This window comes from Pelmatolapia mariae, linkage group LG13, assembly GCF_036321145.2.
Source record: "Pelmatolapia mariae isolate MD_Pm_ZW linkage group LG13, Pm_UMD_F_2, whole genome shotgun sequence".
NCBI lineage: Eukaryota > Metazoa > Chordata > Actinopteri > Cichliformes > Cichlidae > Pelmatolapia > Pelmatolapia mariae.
This window is the reverse complement of record NC_086238.1, coordinates 9,547,015-9,570,607: the sequence shown is the minus strand read 5'-3', so window position 1 is coordinate 9,570,607 and position 23,593 is coordinate 9,547,015. Positions and strand designations below refer to the sequence as shown.

The following is a 23,593-nucleotide window of genomic DNA, read 5'->3' as shown; positions in this document are numbered from 1 at the left end:
ACAAGTCATGCAAATTAGTTTGATCCAGGTCATTTGTAAAGGCAGCTCCATTATATCCACCAATATATTTTTTTTTCTTCTAAATTTGCGAAACTGGTTGTTTATCAAATACGGAAACATGAGGCACTTAATACGACTACCTGATTAAAACGGTTCAGAGACCTTTAGAGCTACATCAGACTTGTAGGCTACTTTTTGACACAATCCAATGGGATTTGTGTCTCCCTGGGATCAAACTGGATCTTTTGGGAATGTGTAAATCACTACATGATGAATCAAACTGCTAAAAGTGATTTTTCTTAGATTACTACAGAGATCTCACCTTTTTTGGACATAAATACTTAAAGCATTAAGTTTGCAAGTGTGTTACATCATAATTTGGAGCGCTGATATTTGTATAGAATTGAACTTTATCACTGGGTATATTATGAACACCAGCTAGTATAAAATGATATTTATTGTAATTAGCATTGTGTTACACTGTTAAGCCCAGTGTTGTCATCTGATTGTGACTGACCCGTGTAATCTTTATGTTTATGCTGGCCAATCTGGCACTAAATTCTTACATTCTACCAGCATCTTTTCTTTCATGTTGGATTTTTTAAAAAATCAATCAGATTTCCATTAAAGACACGTACCAAGACTTCACTATAATTTCTTTAACACAAACAAGATTTTTGCTAGGAAAACAAGGTGTTCCTTACAAAAATGAACAAATAGTCCAGATCTATATAAGATATGAGAATCGTGTTCCATGCAGCTGGAATTCTGCAGCTACTGCAGTCTGATACCTCTGAGCTCTTCATCCGGGTTCATGTGGCTCTCTTACCAATAATATCACAGCGAGTGACCACCCTACAGCTGCCTGTTGGATTCATTGAGGCAAGAGAGCACCCAGTGTCTCAAAAACATCCAGCACTGATTCTGCATAATCAGTAATATAATTTCCCTAGGGATTAATAAAGTATTCTGATTCTGATATCAGGCCATGTGCTGTAGTTATACAATGGTGAGAATAAACATGGCTTCAAACATGGCAGTGAAAATGCTCTCCAGAGAATGTTGTTCGAGATGTTGGCCTCAAATTACTCCCTAAATCTGATAGACTTTTATGTGCAGCTCTACTATGCGGTGCCCAAGATCTTTATGTCCTCCAAGTCTCCTCGTGCCTGTTTTAGAAAGGAGTATGGTCTCCAACCCTCCTGCTGGGGTGTCTGTTTCAAGACAGCTGCTGACAGCTCAACTGAACACGATAAGTCTGAAGTCTGACAGTGAAGGATCTTTGTAGTCCGCACTGGTGAGCCGTGGCCTTTCCAGGCTCACGTCACATCTCGTTGTTGAAGTGAGATGGCATGTTTTACGCTCGGTAGGACGGATTTGTTCGATTGGCCGTCTTTTGGTTCTCCGGCATGTCGACTTCAGCATCTCCAAAATGTCCTGCAGATTACCACCTGACTGCTTTAATGCCAATCCCATCATCTGTCCACCTCGTCATCCTTGAGCGAAAGTTCTGCTGGCCCACAGGAACCACTCACCTAACAGCTGGCCTTTCATCGGGAAAGACCAGTTGACGCTCCCTCTAACAGTATAACCCTCAGCACTATTTATTATGGCACATGTGCTATGGGTGCTTTCTTTTTTTTCATGAGATTTGCCAACCAGGTATTATAAGATGAGCATTAACACATATTTTCATCTCAAGGCATTTGAAATCTTTGTTGTTATTATTGTTATTATCATTTCACCAGTCTACCCTGAGTTCAAGCAACATTTTTGCTTCCTGGCAGTGCATCATGATGGCAGACCTACTGTGGGGCAGCATCATTTGCCTTTAATGGGACAGTTCACTGTTTTACCAGCAGGAGGACGACTTCAGAGCTGTGGATTAAGGCCTGTACTTGAACAGTTATGTCCCAGGCTGAGGACTTGCTGGTCAAATCTTGCTTGAATAAGGGTGTGCTTTAACATTTGTCCTGTCTGATTCTCACCAAACTTGGTGTAAATAAAGGAAGGAAATAGGAAATCACAAGATTAAGAAAAAACAACAACAACAACAACAAAACTTGGAGGTTGCTACTCTTTTTCTTTTACTCTTATTAAATATATGAACCAAAGGTGGGTAAAGTGTTGTTCTGCAAGGCGCTTCTGCAGACAGTCATAACTCTGCAGTGCTGTCATTTACAGACAGCTTTGTCTTCAGTGTTTTACACCAGTTTAACAGATTTGTAGCATTTACAGGTGCTTTTGTTTTTGAAACACTGATATTTCCAGTTTACCACACGTCTTCTTCACATGCATCGGCATGTTTACCTTTTCAAACAATCTGTGCTTGACATTAGGTCTCATACCACCAGGCTTTATGGGATTTGTATGGTGAAACTTATTCCGTAAAACGACTGGCTTAGAGCAACACTTGCTAATATTCCTTTCCTTGATCTTTGCTAATCCGGGCATTGCAATCATCGCAGTCCAGAAGAAACCTTTGGCTGAGCTGTCAGCTAAAGTTAAGTATTATGAAAGACATTTTGATGGGACTTCATTGCAAACGATCTCTAAGAAGTCTGGAGCCTTGTGACACAGGTGGCTGTGTGCACCTGCCTGGTCTGCTGCTCATTAGAGGGGTCAGTGGTTATTCAGGGCCCTAAGCCAGCTGTTTCCACATATCCTTTGCTCTGGCTGGTTACTTGAGGGCAGCCATAAACTACTGCTAGTCATAGTTTGCCGTCATCACCAATCCACACCTGTTTTTGACCCAATATGTGAGCTAAAAGCGTAAGCATATTACAGTAATTTACCGGGAGGGGCATTTATCCTGTGGCCCAAGTTCAGTTTTTAAATGGGAACCATTCATAGATGAAAATCCACAGACTCAGTAATTGAAAAAGGAGCACTATCCTTAATGAACACTCATTACAATAATATCCATACAGGGACGGAGTTGCTGTTTTATGCTGGCTTGTATAAGAACCCGGTGGGGATGGGGTGGGAGTGGTTATCGTTTTTTTTTAAAATGTTAATCAGGATACTGAAGTTTGTGGCTGATCAATACAGTCCCTTTGTTAAAATCCCTGCTTGTTTTGCGACGTGCGTCACTGGCGTGCAATAAAGACGCAAAGGCGCAACTGTAGCCCACTTCTTCTTTATACGTCCGAGCAGCGGACTCCGGTCGGTACTTGGAATAAACGGTATTTCTGCCCTCTGTCCGTCTTTATTATTAGCGCTTCGCTCCGCCCTCCTACCTGTAAATCTCCCCGCTCTCCTCTGGAGCGGATCTGACAGGCGCTCTCAGCTGGCCGCTCTGTGCCAGGGCTGCAGGGGACCGAATGGAGACAGCGATAACCACCCGAGCGCCAGCCCTTTTACGCAGAATTGACAACGAAAACGCCCGCAAGAAAACAGTCTTGTTCTCTGCAGTGACAGCTAAACACCTCTAGAATTAAATTAGATTCATGTGCACTTTCTCCCCAGCTTTTCCAACCTTTTTCTTTTCTTTTCCAGCCCTCTCACATTCGATTGACGCTTCAAGAAAGTGAAATCGATTCTCCGCCTGTGAATCGACAGGATACCTGAATGGAAGACGGCTAGAGGTCGCCTCGCCGACAACGGGCTGCAACAATTTTCCCCGGCGCTGTGTTTACATTAACCGAAATATCAGTGGCAGCCTCGACGGCTGCAAACGATGCCGTCTCTGCCATGGCATATGGCGTGAAAGAGCCAGAGAACCCCCTCGGAACGAGAAGCGCCTAAGATTCGTCATTATTGCGGATTTAAATGCCTCTCGCCAAAGGCCACCGACCCGCTGTTTTGGATAGGTTCGCGTGTGCCGTGTCTCCTTCTGTCACGAACAAACAATTCACAGGCTTGTGAAAAACAGAAAGAGACTTTATCGGGTGGGTGAACATAATCTACAGCAAAGAGGGAGATTTTTTTTTATTTTTCCCAAGCAATATGGCTGGTGAGTGGGGCTGGGGACGCTGGCACAGGCTCTCCAAGGCTCCTAAATGCTAGCTGAGGCAGATGGCACGGTTCCCCATGGAAGCGACAGCTCTATGAGGACAAGCAATATCAATAATAACATAAATCCGGACTCTTCAATCTTAATATCGAGGATGGCAGACGTTGTCATCCCGTACTCGTCCGAGGTGCCCTGCGACAATAATGGCCAGCGCATGTGGTGGGCATTCCTCGCCTCCTCCATGGTGACGTTTTTTGGGGGTCTCTTCATCATTCTGCTATGGAGGACCCTCAAATATCTGTGGACTGTTTGCTGTCACTGCAACATTAAAAACAAGGTATGTCTGCTGGCCCATCAACAGTCTTTCTTTCTGAATTTGCTCGTACATAATCACTGATGCACATGCTATACACATCCTTGTGTATTTCTATGGCACTGACCTGACTTCTTGTTCTATAATGGCTTTCATAACGCAAGCTGCATTTCCCTTGGCTGAATCTGATGGTTTCCTTTTTATGTACATCTTCTGCACACCCCGGAGTGCTGTGCCGATTGCAGCGCCTTTAGAATGAATTCAGCATGATTGTTTTTGTCCTTTGGCTGTTTACTACCTCCCACTCCTGAATGAAGGGGGTGATGTTGCATGACAGCTATGGGTGGGATGAGAGGAGAGCAGTTCCTTCATTTTATTTAGCTTCAGCAAAACACAAAAGTATCCTCATGCCACGTCAGCTGCTAAGTTCTCAGGTGAAAGTGTGGATTTCACATGGCATGCACTAGTTTTATGTAACCACGCATATGATCCTGCACACCTAATGAAGTCCACTGGGACTTCTCATGGACATTAAGATTGAGATAGTGTGCCCTCTTCAATTTTGGATCCTTTCCCCCCTGCATTTATCCTCCTAAATGTTTACACTAGGTGTTTGTGCTGCACATCAAATATTTTCGTGGCATGATGAAGGTAACCTGTCTGCAGGACTAATATAGAAACGATATAATAAGGGTGACTGCCCATTACTTTGCTGGGGGTAGATGATTCATGGCTGATTCACATTTGTATTAAAGGCAGCTTCATACGTGACTCACACACTTGTGTATAGTCCAAGTGGTCCCCTGAACAGAGGGGTGTTTTAAAAGTAATTCGCAGAGTGTGCAAAACACGGCTTACAGTGTTTTATTTTACGATGCTTACTTGCCATGGGAAATATGTTAATATTAATCCAAAGAACAAATACAAGAAAGCAAGTGCAATCATGCTGCCGATCTGTCTTCAGCGGTTTTATAGAATTTGGGGGGAAAGAGGATGTTTTTGTGTTGATGGACAGAAAGAACAGAGAGTGAGAGTGATATCCTTTGTCCTTGATATTCAAATGAATGACCCTTGTCACTCCCGCTGCTTTGCTGTCATGTGTTTTTGGTGGACTTGACCCGTTCCCGCCTGTATCTCTTTCTTATAAGGACTGGTATAAAATGGGACATAAAGAGCTGCACCCTTAAATTCAATTAATGTTTTTTTTTTTTTTTTTTAAATATAGAGCCAAATCACAATCACAATACTGTTGGGTTTCTATTTATTTGGAAGCAAATTCTAATAATCAAATGTCTGATGAGCAAGGGCTTTATGGTGGTGGGAAGGAAGAACTCCCTTTTAAACAGGAAGCTATCACTTGTGGGACCAGGCTCAGGAAGAGAAACTCCTATCTGCTCTAAGGGAGAGAGAGGACAAAAATGTAATGATATGCGTCAGTGGTAAATAAATCAATGCTCAGTGTCTCACAGGAGTTGGAACCTATTACAGCATATCTATAGGATGTCTCAAAGACAACTGATCCAGCCTTAAATATGTGCTTTATCAAAAAGGAAAGTTTTAATCCTAATCTTAAAAGGTGTCTGTCTCCCAAATCCAAACTTGGAGCTGGTTCCGCAGAAGAGGGACCTGAAAGCTGACGGTTCTACCTCCCATTCTACTTTAGGAACCGCAAGCAAGCCATCAGTCTGAGAGCTCCATTAGGATAACATACTGCTATGAGGTCTTTAAAATATGATGGGGTCTGATTATTAAAAATTTTGTATGTGAAGAGAAGGAATTTAAATTTGATTCTGGATTTAACAGGGAACCAATGAAGAGAAGTCAATATGGGAAAAATATGCTCTCTTTGTAGTTGCTGTCAGTACTCTAAATACAGTGCTTTGGATTAACTGAAGGCTTTTCAGGCAACTTTTAGAATAATCTGATAATAGTGAATTACAGTAGTTTATCTTAGAAGTAACAAATGCATGAACTAGGTTTTCAGCATCACCTCAAGACAGGATATTTCTAATTTTAGAGCTATTGCAATGATGAAAGGAAGCATTTTTAAATATTTGTTTAATGTGAACATTGAATAACATATTCTGATCAAAAATGACTCAGATTCCTCACACTGTTACTGGAGGTTACTGCCATCCACGATACGTATTTGAAACACCATGTTTCTAAGATGTTTAGCTCCAAATGTAATAGCCAGTTATGTCTGACTTGAGAAGACAATTGGAGCTCATCCAGATGTTTCTTTAAGACACACCTGTTGTTTAACAGGTGTTAAACAACTGGCTTTATAGAGAAATAAATAAAGTAGTGTTTTATAATTCGAATAGTATTGGTCCCAGTACAGAACCCTGTGGAACTCCATGACTAACTTTTTGTTTTTTACATAAACAAATTGGAGTCTACCAGATAGATATGATTCAAACCATTATAGTGTAGTTCCTTTAATACCTACAATGCATTCTAGTCTCTGTATTAAAATGATACGATCAGCTGTATTGAATGCTACACTGAGATTTAACAACACAAGCATAGAGATGAGTTCACTATCAAAGGCAATCAGATCATTTATAACCTTCACTAGTGCTGTTTCTATGCTACAATGCACTTTAAATCTTGAATGAAACTCTTCAAATATACCATTCCTGTTTGTTTACTGTTTCCACTCTTTCAAGGATTTTAGAAATAAGAGGAAGATTGGAGAATGGCCTATAGTTAGCTGAGACGGTTTAATTACAGCCACCTTGAAAGCCTGTGGTGCGTATCCTGTTAATAGAAATACATTTTCTACACCAGTATTAGCTGTCAGGCTTCTGTCATTTAGTTGTGCTCATGGATCCTGGTGTAAGAAATGGCATCAAACCATATGTCTTCCCTCATACTTCTCACCATCCCGCTGAGAAAGTGATGAAAACAAACTATGCAAATATAATTAGGTATCCATCTTGTGACTGTTAGTCGGTATCTGTTTGCATCTTATATCTTGCAAATGAGGAGAAATGGCAAAAAATGAGAGCGTGTATCTTAGTTAGTGCTCCTGCTTTCCCTTTGTTTTTGTGTTGCTGTGTGTGGAAGGCAGAGTCATCCCGTTAGGTGACTTTGATAGGCTTGACACTTGGCTGCTGAGGGAAAAGGCTTGTTAGGGGTATTAAGAAGGGGAAACTGGATCTGTGTTCAGCTGACTAGTGCAGCAGGCTAAGTTGGCATGTGTCAGAAACAGGATGCATAGCTGGCGTGGTGGCGGTGGTCGGCTTTCTGTGGCGGTACTGGGAACCTGGAATCAGGGGCAAGGAAACAGAGGTGGAAACTCTGAGAGAGACACAGGAGGAAGTGGAAACGGGGGGTTTGAGGGTGACGAAGGGTTTTAGAGGGGGTGTTGTGTTACATACCTTGTGTAGTGTCCTCGTGTGCTCTGCTGTTGATACACAGCTGCATCCTAACTCTGACTTTTCTGTCAGGCTTATAAGATAGAAGTGAAAGATCAAAGGATCGTACTGGAAGAAGGAAAAAGATGAGAAGATGTAGCGAAGTAAAACGTCAAGTGCAATATTTTGGATTTTTGGAATTGGGGCCATTTCAAGTCTGCAAACCTGCGCTGTGCTGTTCTTAAAACGACAAAGCTGATAAATGCACCTAAGAGTTGTTGGAAAATGATCAAAACTCCATAAACCAGCGATGTTTACAGCATTACCTCTGCCTCTCTAAAACAATTCAAGACGCTTGTATTCCACACTACAGAACAATACTTTATAGGTCTGGTTCTTCCTCCTGAGTGGACTGAAAAAAAAAAGCCCAACATAAGATAATAATAATAAAAAAAAGCTATTGATGTTTCTGGCATTGTGCTGTAATGGCTATATTTATGGAATCATTTATCTGCCAGGCATTTCAGATTGCCCAAATGCCATTTTTAAACCACATATTTACTACATTTCTAATTTGATTTGCTTCAAGTTATCCTGCAAACAGCCGTTCTCTCGCTGCCTGGGTGAGCTAGATTATTCAATTCCCTTTTTACAGAAAAGACTTCACACAGTCTAAATAAGGGGTTTCCTAAGAAGGGAAAGTCTCACTCAAGACAATTATAATGCATATGCATGACTGAGGGGAAATGTAAGCATACCCACTCAGAGATACTGAAGTGGAGGACACCAAGGCCACGCTGACAGGCTTGTTAATATATAAGCCTGCTCTTTATTTTCCTCATGTAGAGTCCTGGACCGTTTTTTGTGGTGTGATGCTTCAATGCGGTATGGTTATCTAATGGTCTAGTTATCTACTCTGCATCATGCCACCTCCAGGAGTTCTTATATGACGCCTGTGTTATTTTGAATGTGTGAGGAGGAGGAGGCGTATAGAGGCTTTGCATTTGTGGCACCACTTTCTATTCAAGCATGAATGGCGCCATCGTCCTCTGTAGAAAGTGGCTCAGTGAAAACTCTGAGAAATCCTCGATCAGGTCTGTTCTACGGGTGAGAAGCAAATAAAATTATTCAAATGACTGACATAATGAGTCCAATTAACCTTAACCAACGCACATGGCAAATATTTGTGAAGCTTAAGAAAAAACAAACGGTGGGAACCAATCAGAAGATTAGTCAATCCATAACGCGGACAATCGAAACAACAGCTCAGTGCTCATCATACTGTAAGTGAAAATGTCGAAAATATCAGAAAGGAAAAATTTGAAAAAAATATAGTTTAATAAAATGATGAATAAAGGAAAGCTCTGGCAGATTATAATATACTGAAATACTTGTTGCTACACTGCGTTTAACTATTAATACCATGCACTGTTGTCTCACCACAGTCTCACAGAAGTTTATGAAATAATCAAAATATTTATCGATTGATTTTGTGGTTATGGGCATAAATTTTCCTTTCTTCGAACAATTGTTGCTTCAGTCTGAGGGCAGGTTCCAAATGTGTCTCTTTCTATTTACGATCATAGTGTACTCCTTCCAGCTCCAGCAACCTAAGTCTGCATTTAAGAGGCAGGACATGGCGGCGGTATAAGTCACTCGTCATTCTTTTACAGAGTACAGTTTAAAACCCCATCTGTGACTAATGCTATTTGCACTTTGTTTGCTATTATTTTAACACTCGGGTTATGTTTTTATTTGCTGTTTGGATAGATTTAAGTGTAAAAGTGCACAGTGAGGCTCTAAATCTACCTGGTCACACTTTGAAAATAACCGTGTTTGCCTTAAAGTCCAGATACCAAATGTGTCAAAGCTCTTTTTTGTAGATCGTCTCCATGACCTCTGCAGGAGTCTCGTAACCATACAAGTGCAGACACAAAGCATATGCTGTCACTGCTGGTCTGTTTACACAATCAGAACAATTGCATTTTTTAAATTTTTAAAAATCTTTTCCCATGAGGTCAACTTTACTGTTAAACTGCTACTTCATTTACACAAGACTCCACAGATGTTAGAAGAAACCTGGCGTTGGACTTTGAGATGTAGAAACAGGCTTCTGTTACAATGCGGTTTCACATCAGCTACACACCGGTATGAACTGACAGTACACAGCTGCTGTACAAGCAACGAAAGAGTGAACTGTCACGTACTTCAGTCCAAGCACCACACCACCCATTGTATCTCTGTGTTTTGATGAGACATATACACCAAATGAGGCTAAAAAAAATACACCTCCCACCTCACCTCAGTACAACAGCTGATGCAGCTACCTTCAGCCTCCCCCTCATCCCCCTAAGGTGCAACATGCAGAGTTTTATGTTCACTTTAGAGCCAACAGCCATCAGGACTGTGCAATTGTTTCTGTCTAAACAGCCCAACGAGAACAGCGATGGAGCTGTGCTCCTCGCTCTGCATGTACACTCGACTCTTAGTATTTGCTTTGCTGTATCCAAATCTCCTGATATATTTGCATGCTTTTTTTGTCCTGGGTCTATATTTGTCTCTGTAGTAATGATGACAAACATTATACACTATTGTTTACTCATTAAATTACGCAACAAATATAGCTGTTTTACATTTGCGGTCTGACACAAAATTTGTTTGACCCTCTCCGTCACCAGTGTTACATTTTTCTCTATAAATATAAATTCTGCTTTATGTGATACGGCATTTGTTGCTCATTTTTACATTAGTGTGCAAAAATCTTGAGTCACCTGCTATTTCTTTAAATTTTGTCACATTTTCTTGCAAAATCTTTCATATGTAATGCTGGTATTTTAAAGGTCGTCCCAATTATAGGATTATAGGATAGAATTACTTGTTGATGTTAAATACTGTGCAAGTGTTGGGTTCAGCCCTAATTTATATATATATTTATATTTTGTTTCCAAGGAGCAGTTCTTCAGACTTTCTGAAGCGCTTTCAAAGTTTGGACATTGGCTGCTTTTTCAGTCATCTTTAGTCCACTCGATGTACCTGGTCATTTTCAGAGGAATGTATTTTTTCATTTCTTAAGCCTCTTAATACTGACCTCTAAATCGTTCACACATAAAACAACACACCGATGGACCAGTGTTGTCTACACATAACAGACGACTTGGTAAAAAAACAAATGCAAATCTTTTCATGCATTTTGTAACTAGCAGCCTGTAACACAAACACTTTAGTTGAACCTTAAAAAACCCAAAGATAAAACAGTTTGAGAGGCATAAAATAGCATTTTTCTTTCCACTTATTTTAAAACCAACAAGATGATTCCCAAAGAGATGCTATGTGCTATTACCCAAAACTTGGCATGTCTTGGCATGGTGTGCAGTGTGTCCTTGAAAAAAGTGAGGAAACTAGATGAGTGGAGGACAAAAAAGTATTGGCAGGCCTAAAAACTATCTGCAGCAGATGAAAAGAGTCTGAAAGTCATGTTCTTACGAAATCAGAAAAAAATCAAGCAACTTGAGAAATGCATCTTGCCCTGCAGTTGATCCATGTACTGTTCACTGAAGCCTCATGAGAAATGGTCCCAGTGGAGAGGTGGCTGAGGTTTGCTAAATTATATAAGAACTGGATTGCAAATTAATGGCAACAGGTCTTGTAGAGTGATGAATCCAGATCTGAAATTCTTTGGTTCAAATAATTGTCAATATGCATGAACGAAGTCAGGAGAGAGGTACAACAATGACTGTCTACAGTGATCTGTACAACATGATGGAGGCTCTGTCATGGTTTAGAACTGCATTTTAGCCAGTGGTGTTGGGATCTTGTTAAAGTTGATGGCATTATGAGGTCAGAAACATGCTGCCAGATTTTGATCCACCATGAAATACCATCGTGGACCATCTGATTGGCAATGACTTTATTTTTCAGAATAACAATAAAAGTGCTCCACTGTGTGTTTTTTCTATCAGTCATGGATTGGCCTCCCCAGGGTCCAGACTTCAACATTATTGAAGCAGTGTAGGACCATTTTGAGAGAGAAAGGAGCAAAAGATAGCCAACAACAGCCAAAGAAGAGCTGTGAAGAAGCCTGGAGAACTATTCCTGAAAACTACTTAAAGAAATTACAAGAAAGCTTCCCTAAGAGTTTAGACTGTGTTGTAGTAAAAAGGTGGTCATACCAAATATTGATTTTCAAGCTCATAAGAATTGCCCAAACAGTTTATGCCTCATATATTGTATTTCCATGTATGTTTACATGTTTCAATAAATAACTGCACCACTTTCCTAGCAAATTAAAATGAATGGCTCAAGACTCTTGTACAGGACTGTACAATGATTCAAATTTTAGCCTTAGGCCTATTGTAGTTTCTTTTTTTTAATTCCTTGATATCAAAATCCTAACCTTCAGCAGGAGTAATAAATTAAAATAATTACATTTAATTTAAAATAGCCCATTTATCATTGAAACCTTGAATTAAGCGTGTGCTGTTTCTGATGTTTGCAACAGACAAGTGTCAACAGGGCAATCACAAGACTATTAAAGGTTTGTTTTCCTCAATGGGAATTTGATGTGTTGGCCAGACTGTGCTTGTGTATTTTCGCTAATAAAGTTAAGGTTGAGAACGTATTTGGTCCTGAGGCTCCATCTTCTCTGACCCGTGTCAGTGTGTGGTTTAAGTTTTCGTGGTAAAAACATGATCAGAGTCTTAATAACTAACACTTGATTGTTTAACGGTGGAACGGCAAATCTGTATTGTTTAAATCTGATTTTAAACTGCGAGGAGAAATCAACCCAATGAGCCTCTCTAATGAAATATGGCAACCCTGGTGGATTTTAAATCATCCCAATGCATTTTCCATAATTGAAGATTGTTATTGATTTTTATGCACTAAGGCTTAGCTTTCATTCTAAGGAATTGATGAAAGATGAGTCCGAACCCCACCTCAGTGTTTTCCGTGTCTTTGGCAACATTTCCCCGTATCACAAGGAAAAAAATATTCCATGGCAGAGGAAATGAGGTGCGCTTGTGCACTCTTCGGTGCGCCTTTAAGCAGAATAGATTGTTGAGGTGCCTGCAGAGAGGAACTGTTGTGAGCCTGTGTATCCCTTGCGCTTGGCAACAGACCAGCTGCATTTTGCCAGAACAGCATAGTGCACACACCCTGCCATCAGCTGTCGCTCTCACTAACCCCGGCCTAACTTGGCCCAACTTGGTCCCCTTCAACCCAAAGCTTATGAAAATCCAGAACTAACTGGAAAAAATACATGCAAAAACAAACCCTTTCCTAAAGAACTGTATGTCTGCACACATGCACAGTTGCATCGAAGGCATGCGTGTAGGTGGACTATTATGTTCTCGTGGCAAGTAGCTGAATTGCACGCGTCTTGTCATGTGTTGTTGACACTTGCGGAAGAGAGAGCATGCCTCACAGCTGTCCCAGGGCAGAGCGTGACCAGTTTCCACTCCAGCTCACATGCCTATTCCCAGCCCTTATTTTCATAATCATTAGCTGGCTACTTATTTAATTCTTTGTTCAGTCTATAAGAAGTCAGAAAAATGCTTCAAATTGCCAATATTTTCCAGAGCAAGGGTGACCTGTTCAAAATGCATGCGTTCAAAAAAAAAAAGAAATCCACTCAGCTATGTTAAGAAGGACAGCAGAAATTTTCCTTCATAGCTCACTTAAAACCCATTAATCTATTTTTAATATTCAGCCAAAAAGAAAAAGACATAAGCTGTGTGGAGTTTAGTAAAAATGTCTTACAATTTTAATGTGCTTTTAGATTCCGAGCAGATGGAGAAATAGATGTTGTACTTGAGCAGCACACACTAGATTTAACAAGCTTTTACAAACTGGCTATGTTCGGTATCACTGATTAACCTTCTTTTCTCATACTCCTCTAATGTGGAACGTGTGACTCATGAGTTATTATCTAGTGAAGATCCTCCCTGGGCCTGAAATGATGGCCATCTAGGGACAACTGTAGTGTGCCACAGTGATATATGTTAATCCACAGACAAGAAGTGGCCATATATCAGGCTGGACTATGTATATCATGGGATAGACAGAGAGGTCCCCCGCCCCCCTACACCCAGGGCCGCCACTATGCTACCCTGCTGTCAGGCTGTTATGTCTTCTTTGGCCAGTCTCTGAGCTATTAAAAGGACATCCGTGCCCCGGGAAGCATTCAAAGGTGAAAGGTTAGAGGGGCAATGCGTACCTGGCTCCACAAGGGCGAAGAGCATTGGAATGATATTTCTAACATATTCAAAGTGTGTGCGATACTGTCTTAAGCCACCTTATCCTCCTCCAGTCAAACTGGCAGTGGAAAAGTATTTGCATATATCTCTGCTGGTTGAGACCTAAGCTGGCATGGGAGGCCTGCAGGAGGGAGATAGCTAGCTAGTACCTGGCTGTCCTGCTGGTTTACAGCTTATGGTCTCTAGTGTTTAACGACTTCTCTTTTTCAGCTGTAGTCAAACGGCTCAATGTCAGAGAAAGAGTTTGCATTGGTTGGGTCTGCACGACCTATAGTCAAGTCGTAGAACTCAATGTTTAAAGCTTTTTTTTATGCCTGACAATTTTTCACCTGAAAGGTTGAGCTGGTTTTTATATTTGGACGTTCATAGAGGGATAGCGGCATATAATCATCCCTCGTGCAGCATGTATTGGATTTAGTTTTTCTTTTATAGCTTAATTTAAAAAGTCACTTACATGTTTGTATTTTTCTTAGCAGTGGTAAAAAAGGAACTGTCTCAGAATGTTTTTGACTGTTTAAAAGTATGAAATATACTCGGATGTTCTATGTTTGCCATACAGAGCTATTAAAGTACTAGAAACAGCCTAACCTTGCATGTCGTTGCATGGAATCACAGCAGCCAGACAGACCAGCACATTCATCGCCATGGGACTCGCATTTTCTGGTGCTGATTATCAGGCAGAGCCAGCCATTTCCTAGCCTCCCCCTCATCTTCGTTCCACTCCCCTTAGCCCACCACCCACCTCGGATATCAACAATGCCAGTGGTGCACTGACACATGGACATCAAAACATGGTTAACGTTATAATTGGTGCTTTGAGCTGTGAGCGGTGATGCACAGAGAGCGATAGAGAGAGGGAGTGCGTAGAGGACATGGCAGTGACCTTCACAGATCCCAGCAGGCGGTGATTCTGCTTTAGAGATCCAATCTTTCTCTCTCGCTCTCTCTCTTAGCAACAAAAATGACTCTGTGAGGCCGATTCTGTGGGTGAGCACAGAAGCAGAGCTTCCATTTTCAGAGAAGGTTGGTAAAGTGTTAGGATTACTCGTCTCCACCACCACCACCACCACCACCACCACAGCCGCTGCCCTCAGCAACCAGTCTCGATTAACCTCCTAGGTAGCCAGGCTAATATGCTAATTGTTTTTCTCCTTGCAGGCTAACAGCAGGTTCAGGTTTCTCTGCCTTCATAGCCAGCATGCTACATTACTTAGCTTGCCCCTCATATGGCAGCAACCCAGTCTGTTTCTATTAGTAAACAGAAGCATAGACATGGATTAAAGGGAATATTATTGAAGGGTGAATACAAACATGAATGACAGCAAAGGGCAGCCTAGTAGCTGAACCTTGTTCAGCCAAAGTATGCAGGCCTGCTTCACAATGATTTTACCTCTTGACTTCTTCTGACATTTTCCAGAGTGGCTACGCAGAATGAATAGCCCAGCTGTCAATTACAGTGTTGCTTGATGCTTGCAGAAGTGAAATCCCAGAAGGTCTTGTCTCACTCAGGTTCCGTCTGTTGCCCAGCGTTGCTCTGAATGCTGTGAAATGTATCTAGACATGAACCAAGCGAGGCAGACCAATTTCAGAGTGACATGAGCTTTGTAAGATGATGCCCGTAGTGTTGAGCTCCATATGACAGCATGTGTAGACATCATGTACAGATGATGCGCAGAGTGCATGGCTTCGTTGCTGGATCTCTCATTAAAGATGGATGATAATGCAGAGCTGCCATACTTCTCCCTGACAGCCTCTGCTATTGAGATTAAGCAGCATTGTATATGATCATTGTTAGTCATCTGTTAGCTTTTAATCTGCATTAAGCAGTGTGTTTTCTATCAATTAAAGCCATTTTAAACATCACGGATCAGTTTAAACTTTAATGACACAAAATGCATACACTATGTCTCCTGCTGTAAGCTGCTTTAAACGCTGATGCCCATACACAGAGTTGTATATCTCTAATAGGTGTCTCCTCTGAAACTGCTGGTTAGGGCTTCAGCATCAGATGTAATGCCTCACTCTTTACTCCCATCGTTTTACACAGACTTGGAAAAGCCGCTTGGGGATATACATTATATATTATGCGTATGTGTGGCATTGTGGATGAGTCTGTACAAAGTGTTTTATGTGCTGGCAGTGCCAGTTTTCTTTAGGAAACAGTATGTTACTTACAGTTAGAGAAATGTGGCTCTGCTGTAATTATTGACACTCCGCTTGTTCGCTGATGGTGGGGGCTGGCGGTTCGATCCTTCTGTCTACAATTTGAAGTGTCCTTGGGGAAGGTGCAGAGTACTAAGTTGCTCTCAGTGGGCAAACCAGCAACTTGAAATATTTTTTGTTGATGAGGAGAAGCAAATTACTAGATAAATGCCATGTACAGAAATTGCTGTTGATCATTCACAACAGATTCTGACTGGCAGGCTGTACATTCACCACCATGGGACAGATCCAGCCATTTCCTGGCCTTCCCCTTAATCATATGTAGGTATGATAAGTAATACATTTATGATTTTCATTTTTATCTAACTATTTATTTCACAAGATAGAATAATGACATGCAAAAACTGCTTCACTGGGATTCGAACCATGGACTTTCTTAGAGTATTAGAGGCCATGTTGTACATGCACTATCAAGTTGGCTATGGCATTGCCAAAGTTGTAAATTAGTACTGCTACCACAATATTTTTCTCTTTATTAGCATCATTTAGAATGAACATCCTGAATATTTCGGGGCTGTTTGTGGTCTGTGCTGAAATTTATGTTTCAGTTATGATGTTGTCCAGGGGAGCAGCGGGGACTAGTTTTAATATTCAGACTACGTAATTCTATCAGCGTTGCTCATCTAAGACATGACATCCATTGGCCACAGTGACACACTGCAATTGTGCTCCATCTCTGTTGTGTGTTGACAGGGCTTATTAAGCATGATCGTTACCGGTCTCGGTCATTTTACACAAGTAGAGATTTTCAGCACCATGGAGAGCGCAGGAAGGGAGCATGAGCAAGGCTTCTCGTGCTCATACATTCCTGACGGTGTCAGTGCTGGTGAACACTTAAAAAATAGTTGTTAGACATTTTTGTGTCTTTTGTTTAAATAATCGAGAACCTTGTTGTTTTGTAATATAAAAATAGAGCTGGGGAAGTCGAATGAGCTGACTTTAAATGATCACTTAGCCTTAAAAATTGTCTAGTTTTCTGAAAAGATATAGAAGTAAATTTTCTCATCTTTCAGTTTGATCAAGTTTCCCTTTTCACACTCAACACATGGAAAGGAAATTCTTCAACAATTTTGCATACAGCTAATTGCTAATGAAAATTTTAACTTAATTTAGACTGATAACATGTTATGAGCTCTCGGTTGTCTATGGAGCAACTCTCAGTTGCGCACTGCTTTTTACTAAAGAATGAAGTTGGAAAGCTCATGGCCCAAAAGCAGGTTTAATTGGTTCCACAGAAACTAAAAAGGGGTGTGAATAGGTTGTTAATATAGGAGTGTATATCAGTGCACGTGAATAACTGATCATACGCAAGTGAGCATCTGTTTCTGTAAAAGTAGATGTTGTCAGTTTGCTGGTCTGAAGAATTTAGGTGTGTGTTAATGCACACAATCTTCTCAGGAGTGGATGTCCCAGGAAATTCAGCCCAAGGTCAGACCATGCAATGCTCCATCTCAGCTGCATCTCAGACGCTACAGCCTCTTCTATCTAGAGAGCACAGTGGGGGAGGGGTGATGATTTGAGCTTGTTTTGCAGCCACAGGACCTGGGCACTTTGCAGTCATTGAATCGACCATGAACTCCTCTTCATAGCAAAGTATTCCAGAGTCAAACGTGAGGCCATCAAGAGAAGAATCAAAGCGCAGTGGGCCAGTCAAAGACCAGACCTCAACTACAATGAAATTCTGTGGTGGGCGGGTTAAGAGAGCTGCGCATAAACAATTGTGTGCAAACTTTAATGAATTGATGTGAAGTGTTTTAGAAGATTGGGCTAATTCTTTTTTTTACAAACAAGAGACTGAAAGTCATAAAGAAATGACTTAAAGCTGTTGCTGCTAAAGGTGGTTCTACAAGCTACCGAGTCATGGGTTGTACTCAGTTTCTCACAATAATGCACACAGTACTCAGTATTCAAACATTTAGTTAGTTAAACAGCTGGTGTGCAACTGGTTAACATTTAAAGTATGGTTCTTCATGCATTGCACAACTAGTTTGTTATTGTGCCTTAAAACAGCATCACATCATTCACATGTTTTTAAAGCTAAAATTAGGTGTATAAGAGCAAAATAATAAAATAATAAGAGAAGAGGTCCAAATTTCTGCAAGTCGTTAGCCGCAGGGATAATGCTATTCTTAGAGGCTTACCAGCTAAAAAAATTTAAAGTTCATGAAAGTCATGAAAGTGGGGCTAAAGAAAAGGGGTTATTCCCCTGGGAGCATTTCGTCAGCAAATTTCATGGCAATCTGCTTATTAGATTATGCATATTAGATTACATTATGTGCAAAGCTGACATTTTAGCCTGAGGGTGCCACTGGGAGGAAGCTCACAAATGTTCAGAATCGACACGGTTCATTCTTTGGGGAACAAAAATGCACTCAGTGAATGTCAAGGATCTCCAAACGGTTGTGCAACCGCAGTGTCTGGCCTGCAGAAATCAAGAAGCAGAAATATTAAGGTTGATATGATGCAGTTAGTTTTAGAGTTGTTTAAAAAAATGGATGGAAGGTTCTCAAATTTCATTTTTTATTAAGGTGCACCATAATTCATAGGTGCTCTGTGGTGAATACACGAAGCACAGACGGTGCTAACAGCATTTCTGAATTATTTTGGCTTATCTTAGCCTCTGTTGGAAATATCTCTACTGACACGTCTTGGTGATGGTCAATGTATTTTGTATTGCAATGTAATATATGCTCGATAAGCTTATTTCAGCTGATAATATTGATTATACCAAATACCATTCTGGCTCTTGACACTTTGTCTACAGAAATGTTAATATTTCATCATTATAACTGTTTATAGTTTGCTTTTTAATCTAGAAGGAACATTACTGCATTTCTTCGAGTTAACTAGAATCTTTTGCTCCTTAAATAAACCAGTAAACGATTGTTTATTGGTCCTTTTATTCATTATCTATAATCTGCAAAATGTTTCAGGCTATTCCACTTATTGCAGCATGCTGACATTTATTGGTTGCTTGTAAACAAGGGGGGTGAATTGGGAACCCTTTATTAATCGGATCTGTAAATAACATACAGTTATTACTGAAATGTGCATTCCAGGTGAACAGTGGATTTCCAGCAAAATTATTTCAGCAAAAGATTTATTGAGGGCTAACATGGCAGGGCTGAGAGCTTTTATTTGTGCCAGGAGGAGTGACTTAGTGCATCTACAGGAGCAGACGCTAATGGTCTGAAATCTGTGGAAGGGCCGGGTGTGGGATTGGGGAAAACAGTCCAAGGCAAACCTTTAAATTAGACATTAGAGGAACATTAAGACTCACACACACGCTCCTGAGTGGGATCATCCATTGTTGTTTTGATAATTTTAAGAAGCAGTTATGTTTATAGATTCTCTGAAAGCCATTTTGCTGTTTTGTACATTTTGGCAGTTTTGTGAGATGGTTGAATTCCTCTGTTGGTTTACACGTAACCACAGTTTGATCCTATGTGGAGACACAAATCCCTTTGGGGTTGCATCAGGATGAGCATCCGGCATAAATATCTGCCAAATCAAACATGCGGCGCTACCCGCTGTGGCGACACCCTTGTGAATAAAGGAGCAGCTGAAAGTAGCCTTAAATAAATCAAATATATGCAGTTTTCCTCAAGGACTGAATATTGACAAATTTAATGCATTATGAGATTTCGCTCTGTACAAGACAGCTGTGTGTAATGGCAGTTACATCAGCCACTTCTGGTTTTCAGATTTCCATCCATGTTTCAGGGGTTCTGGGCACAGTAAACACTTCCTGAGGAGCTCCTTTTTTTGGAAACACAGCAGACTGTTTGCATCTTTATTTTCAGTCACACAGTAATTTCCTTTTTCCCGACAAGAGCCAACTACCTGGCTGAAGACTTGGAGGCTTGGAGCTGCTTGTTCAATCATGCCTTGTAAATAATTAAACTCATTTGCTAAATTATGGTTTTAACCTCCGAACTCTAATGACCAAAACACAGTAATTGATGTGACTACCTCATAATAAAAGCTACCTTTGCAATATGAGCAATAATGGAAAGCGCCGTTTTAGACCCTAGGCACACTAGTGGAAAGAATAAGCAAGTGAGCAGCAAGCAGTGAGGCTCATGTCAGTGAGATAAAAATGAATGAAATGCACTCCTAGTTTTGTGTGAATCCCTTGAGCAATCGGATGCATTTAAATCCAGCTTGTGAATAGCACTCCATGCTACTACAATGCAAATAGCTATATAGAGAGGTAGTTAAACAGTATAATGAATAATAATGGATAAAACTGTGCACCATAAATTGTAATAAAAACATCTTGTTGTCATATTCATTAACTTCCATTTTTCATCTTCAATAATCTTCCATGTGCCGTTACGCATGCTACAGCTTATCCCGTGTTTTGTGTCCTGATAATTAAGTGACTGCGATGGTCACTCCTGATGAACAGAGCCCAGGTACCCATGAATGGTTTTGCCTTCCTGTGCTTTTCAAAGCGATGCAATAGGAGACAGCTGAGCTTAGCAGCTGCTCTGCTGCACATTGTCTCAAGTGAACATGAGCAACAGAAGTACTCTGGCAAGTGTTCAGAATGCCACAGGCTTTCACCTTCTTTCCCTTTATTCATCTGTCCTCTTTAGTTTGATCTGCTGTTGACCTTGTTCTTGCTTATCCTTATTAGTTTCCATACGTTGGGCTTTCCCTCTGTTTGCATGTTCTCTGCTCCCCTTGCATCGGCCGCCATCTCCCTTTCTCCTGTCCTAAAGCATCGTCATCGGTCATTGTCCTTCGGGTCTCCCTGATGTTTCCCCAAAGGAGCCACGGTTTGTGAATTTTGTAGCCAGGCAAGACTGGTCTCTGGGAAGCCATTGTTGCTCAATTGGTCCCCTGCCCTGGGGGAGTATAAACAGATCGTAACTCAAATCACAGATGACATGTGAAAACATACCAGTGTTAAAATATTAGGAAAGACTTTCCTTCACCAGTCACTTGCAATTAAAGAGTATGACAGGAGAGGGTTGAAGTGGAGAAACAGTCAGCAGGAAGGGAGAAAACAGACGTCTGCTGTCCATTTTTAACAATTTGTGAGAATAACTCATCTGCCTTCTTTTTATTTCATTGTGATTTTGCAATCAAACTTAAGGACTTAACCTTTGCTCCCGGGATTAGAAATGGAAACCAGTTTCCAGTTTGTGTGTGACTAGAGAACGAGGTTTTCACCTGTTCCAAAAGGGGTCAGAGTCAAAGTTGACAAGGGTCGCTGGAGAAATTAGCCTAAGTGTTCTCACATGTCAGTCCAGGCAGTGAACGGTACAGAGGCGAGCTGACTTTTAAGGTGAAACCCTACCTATGCGAGTTGTTTCCTCCTCCCGTGGGACCAGTTCTGGCCTGCTAACATGGCTGCTCTGTAATTACTCTGACACGCAGCCTCTGACCATCGCTGCCACGCTCCCCGTCGATCAAAGCACCCCATTCTTGGCGAGGTGTGCGTGTGGGTGTGAGAAATACAGGGTTTATGCGATTTAAAAATGCATGCTAGGCGATAAGAACAAAGACACACGAGTTGGGAAATACATCTCCTTGTTATAAATAGATAAAGAGGATCTGTCTTAGCCTTGTTCAACCTTCCAGAGTCTAGTCATTACGTCCATTTCCACACACTGGTCCAATAAAGAAAAAGAGCTTCTTTGTTATACTTGAGATGAGGACATTCTGCACTTTAAAATGATTACAAAAAAATTTCACCAAAACATTATGAATTCATCAATGTAATTCCGAGATAGCTCGAGTTTTAGCAGTCTGTTCAGAGGCATGAAATATAGAGAGGGGACTTGGAACAGCAGTCGGAAGCCAGTGGGCAGAATGGCAGCAGCTGTGATATATAGAGACTGTGCTGGATAATATGATTTACTGCTCTCTCAAGGCCTGCCTTGGCCCTGCTGTTTTTACTCACACATAAAGTAAACACACATATAAAACACACAAGTGTGCACGCTTGCACACCATTAGCAGTATCAAGAGTCTGACATTTAAGCACTGTATGCCGTGCAGGTGGTGGTTTTGTTTTTCTGTGCAGACTCTGTGTCGTAGCAGAGCAGTTAGGGCAGAGTGGGAAAAGAAAAAAGAAAACAGGTAAGATAAAATCTAACTTGAATTGCTGTAAAGTTGCTCATCCACCAGATGTGGAAGCTGTTAGTCCAAAAATCGAATGGGCATTTCAATGGCTAACACTTAATACGGCATTGAGATTGGACCTATCATAGCAAGCCCTTTCCATAGGAAGGGTTCTCCCCATGTTCCCTGGACTGAATGCAGAGGATAAATAAGCCTTTGGAAACAGATTAAAGGATAACATATGTCCTGCTGACTGTTTCTCCCACTTCAACCCTCTCCTGTCATACTCTTTAATTGCAACTTTATATTACTGATAACAATAGCTTCAAAATACAGGCAGGCTACTTGTAGGCGTTAAGGCAGTGATCTTATATAAATACTGTCTGCTTGAATTATGGCAGTACAGTTGTCTGATCTAGTTTTAACCTCCTAGAAGGCTGTGACCTCTTGGTTGTAAGTTCAATAAGGAGCATGGGCCATTTGCTGTGACACAGTGAAAGTGAGAACCCTGCTATGTTATAGGCCTTACAGGAGAACAGCATTCATAGATATAAATATAAAACTACATGTACTTCAGGATGTATTTGCTGTTTGTCAGCAGGATTATGTAAAAACTGCCACACAGAATCCAAGAATTCATGATACTCAATGGCACAAGGGAGACAATCTGTCCATGGATCTGATTGCCTCGTTTAGTCTTCTGGGACAGGACATTGTTCTTGGTGAGGAATGACCTGTACAAGCTGAAGAAAGGGAAAGTCACAGAGATATGGAAATGAAGTAGAATGGACAGGGCAGGATCAAGCCTGGGCCTCTTGCAGTGAGGGCTCTACCACGTGAACCACAGGGCTTCCTAATGACCTTCCAGTTTGAAATGTTATTAGAATTGTTTCCATATGCCAAAAAGTAACAGAAGTCTAGATTCAAATTTAGTTTTACAGGCACTTAAAAGCAGCTAAATGGGCTTTGGGAATTGAAAGTGGAAGAAAAATCAAGGCAATTAAATTCTTCCAGCGATTTGGTCCTTTAAAGTTTCTCCTTTCTGCGTCAGCAATGTTCTAAACCAAATTGCATTTTCATTTGTTGTTGTTGTTTGTTTCATCTTTCCAATTACTGCTGTGGATTGATGCTTTCTGTCCTCTGTGTTAGGAAAGCAAAACAAAACAGAAGCACTGGGAACTCCCTCTTTTAAAGGTAGCTCTCGTTTATTGTAGCAGACATCATTAAATATGAGAAAAAGTAATCCAAATGGCATCTTTTTTTGATTTTGTTGATATACTGTTGTAGTATTTTTTTTTTTAATAGAAATGACATAAATATGGGATAGTGTGTGTTAGTATACCACATGGATCTTAATTATTAGGGCATTTCCTATTGGTTAGAGGTTATATAAAGAATATGTGTTATCTCT

The 23,593-nt window shown here is 40.9% G+C and overlaps 1 protein-coding gene across 11 annotated transcripts in view; it reads left to right on the top strand.

Annotated features, from left to right (window-relative positions):
- The first annotated feature begins 3,148 nt into the window (after window positions 1-3,148).
- kcnma1a (potassium large conductance calcium-activated channel, subfamily M, alpha member 1a) overlaps window positions 3,149-23,593 on the top strand; it is a 151,731-nt gene continuing 131,286 nt past the window's right edge. For 9 of the 11 annotated variants that reach the window (XM_063490834.1, XM_063490843.1, XM_063490833.1 and 6 more), the window contains exon 1: window positions 3,149-4,292. In XM_063490834.1, coding sequence (XP_063346904.1) covers window positions 4,002-4,292 — 291 coding nt within the window. In that variant the 5' untranslated portion in view covers window positions 3,149-4,001. The remainder of the gene's footprint in view (window positions 4,293-23,593) is intronic. The other 2 variants (XM_063490836.1, XM_063490835.1) reach the window with 1 other exon arrangement.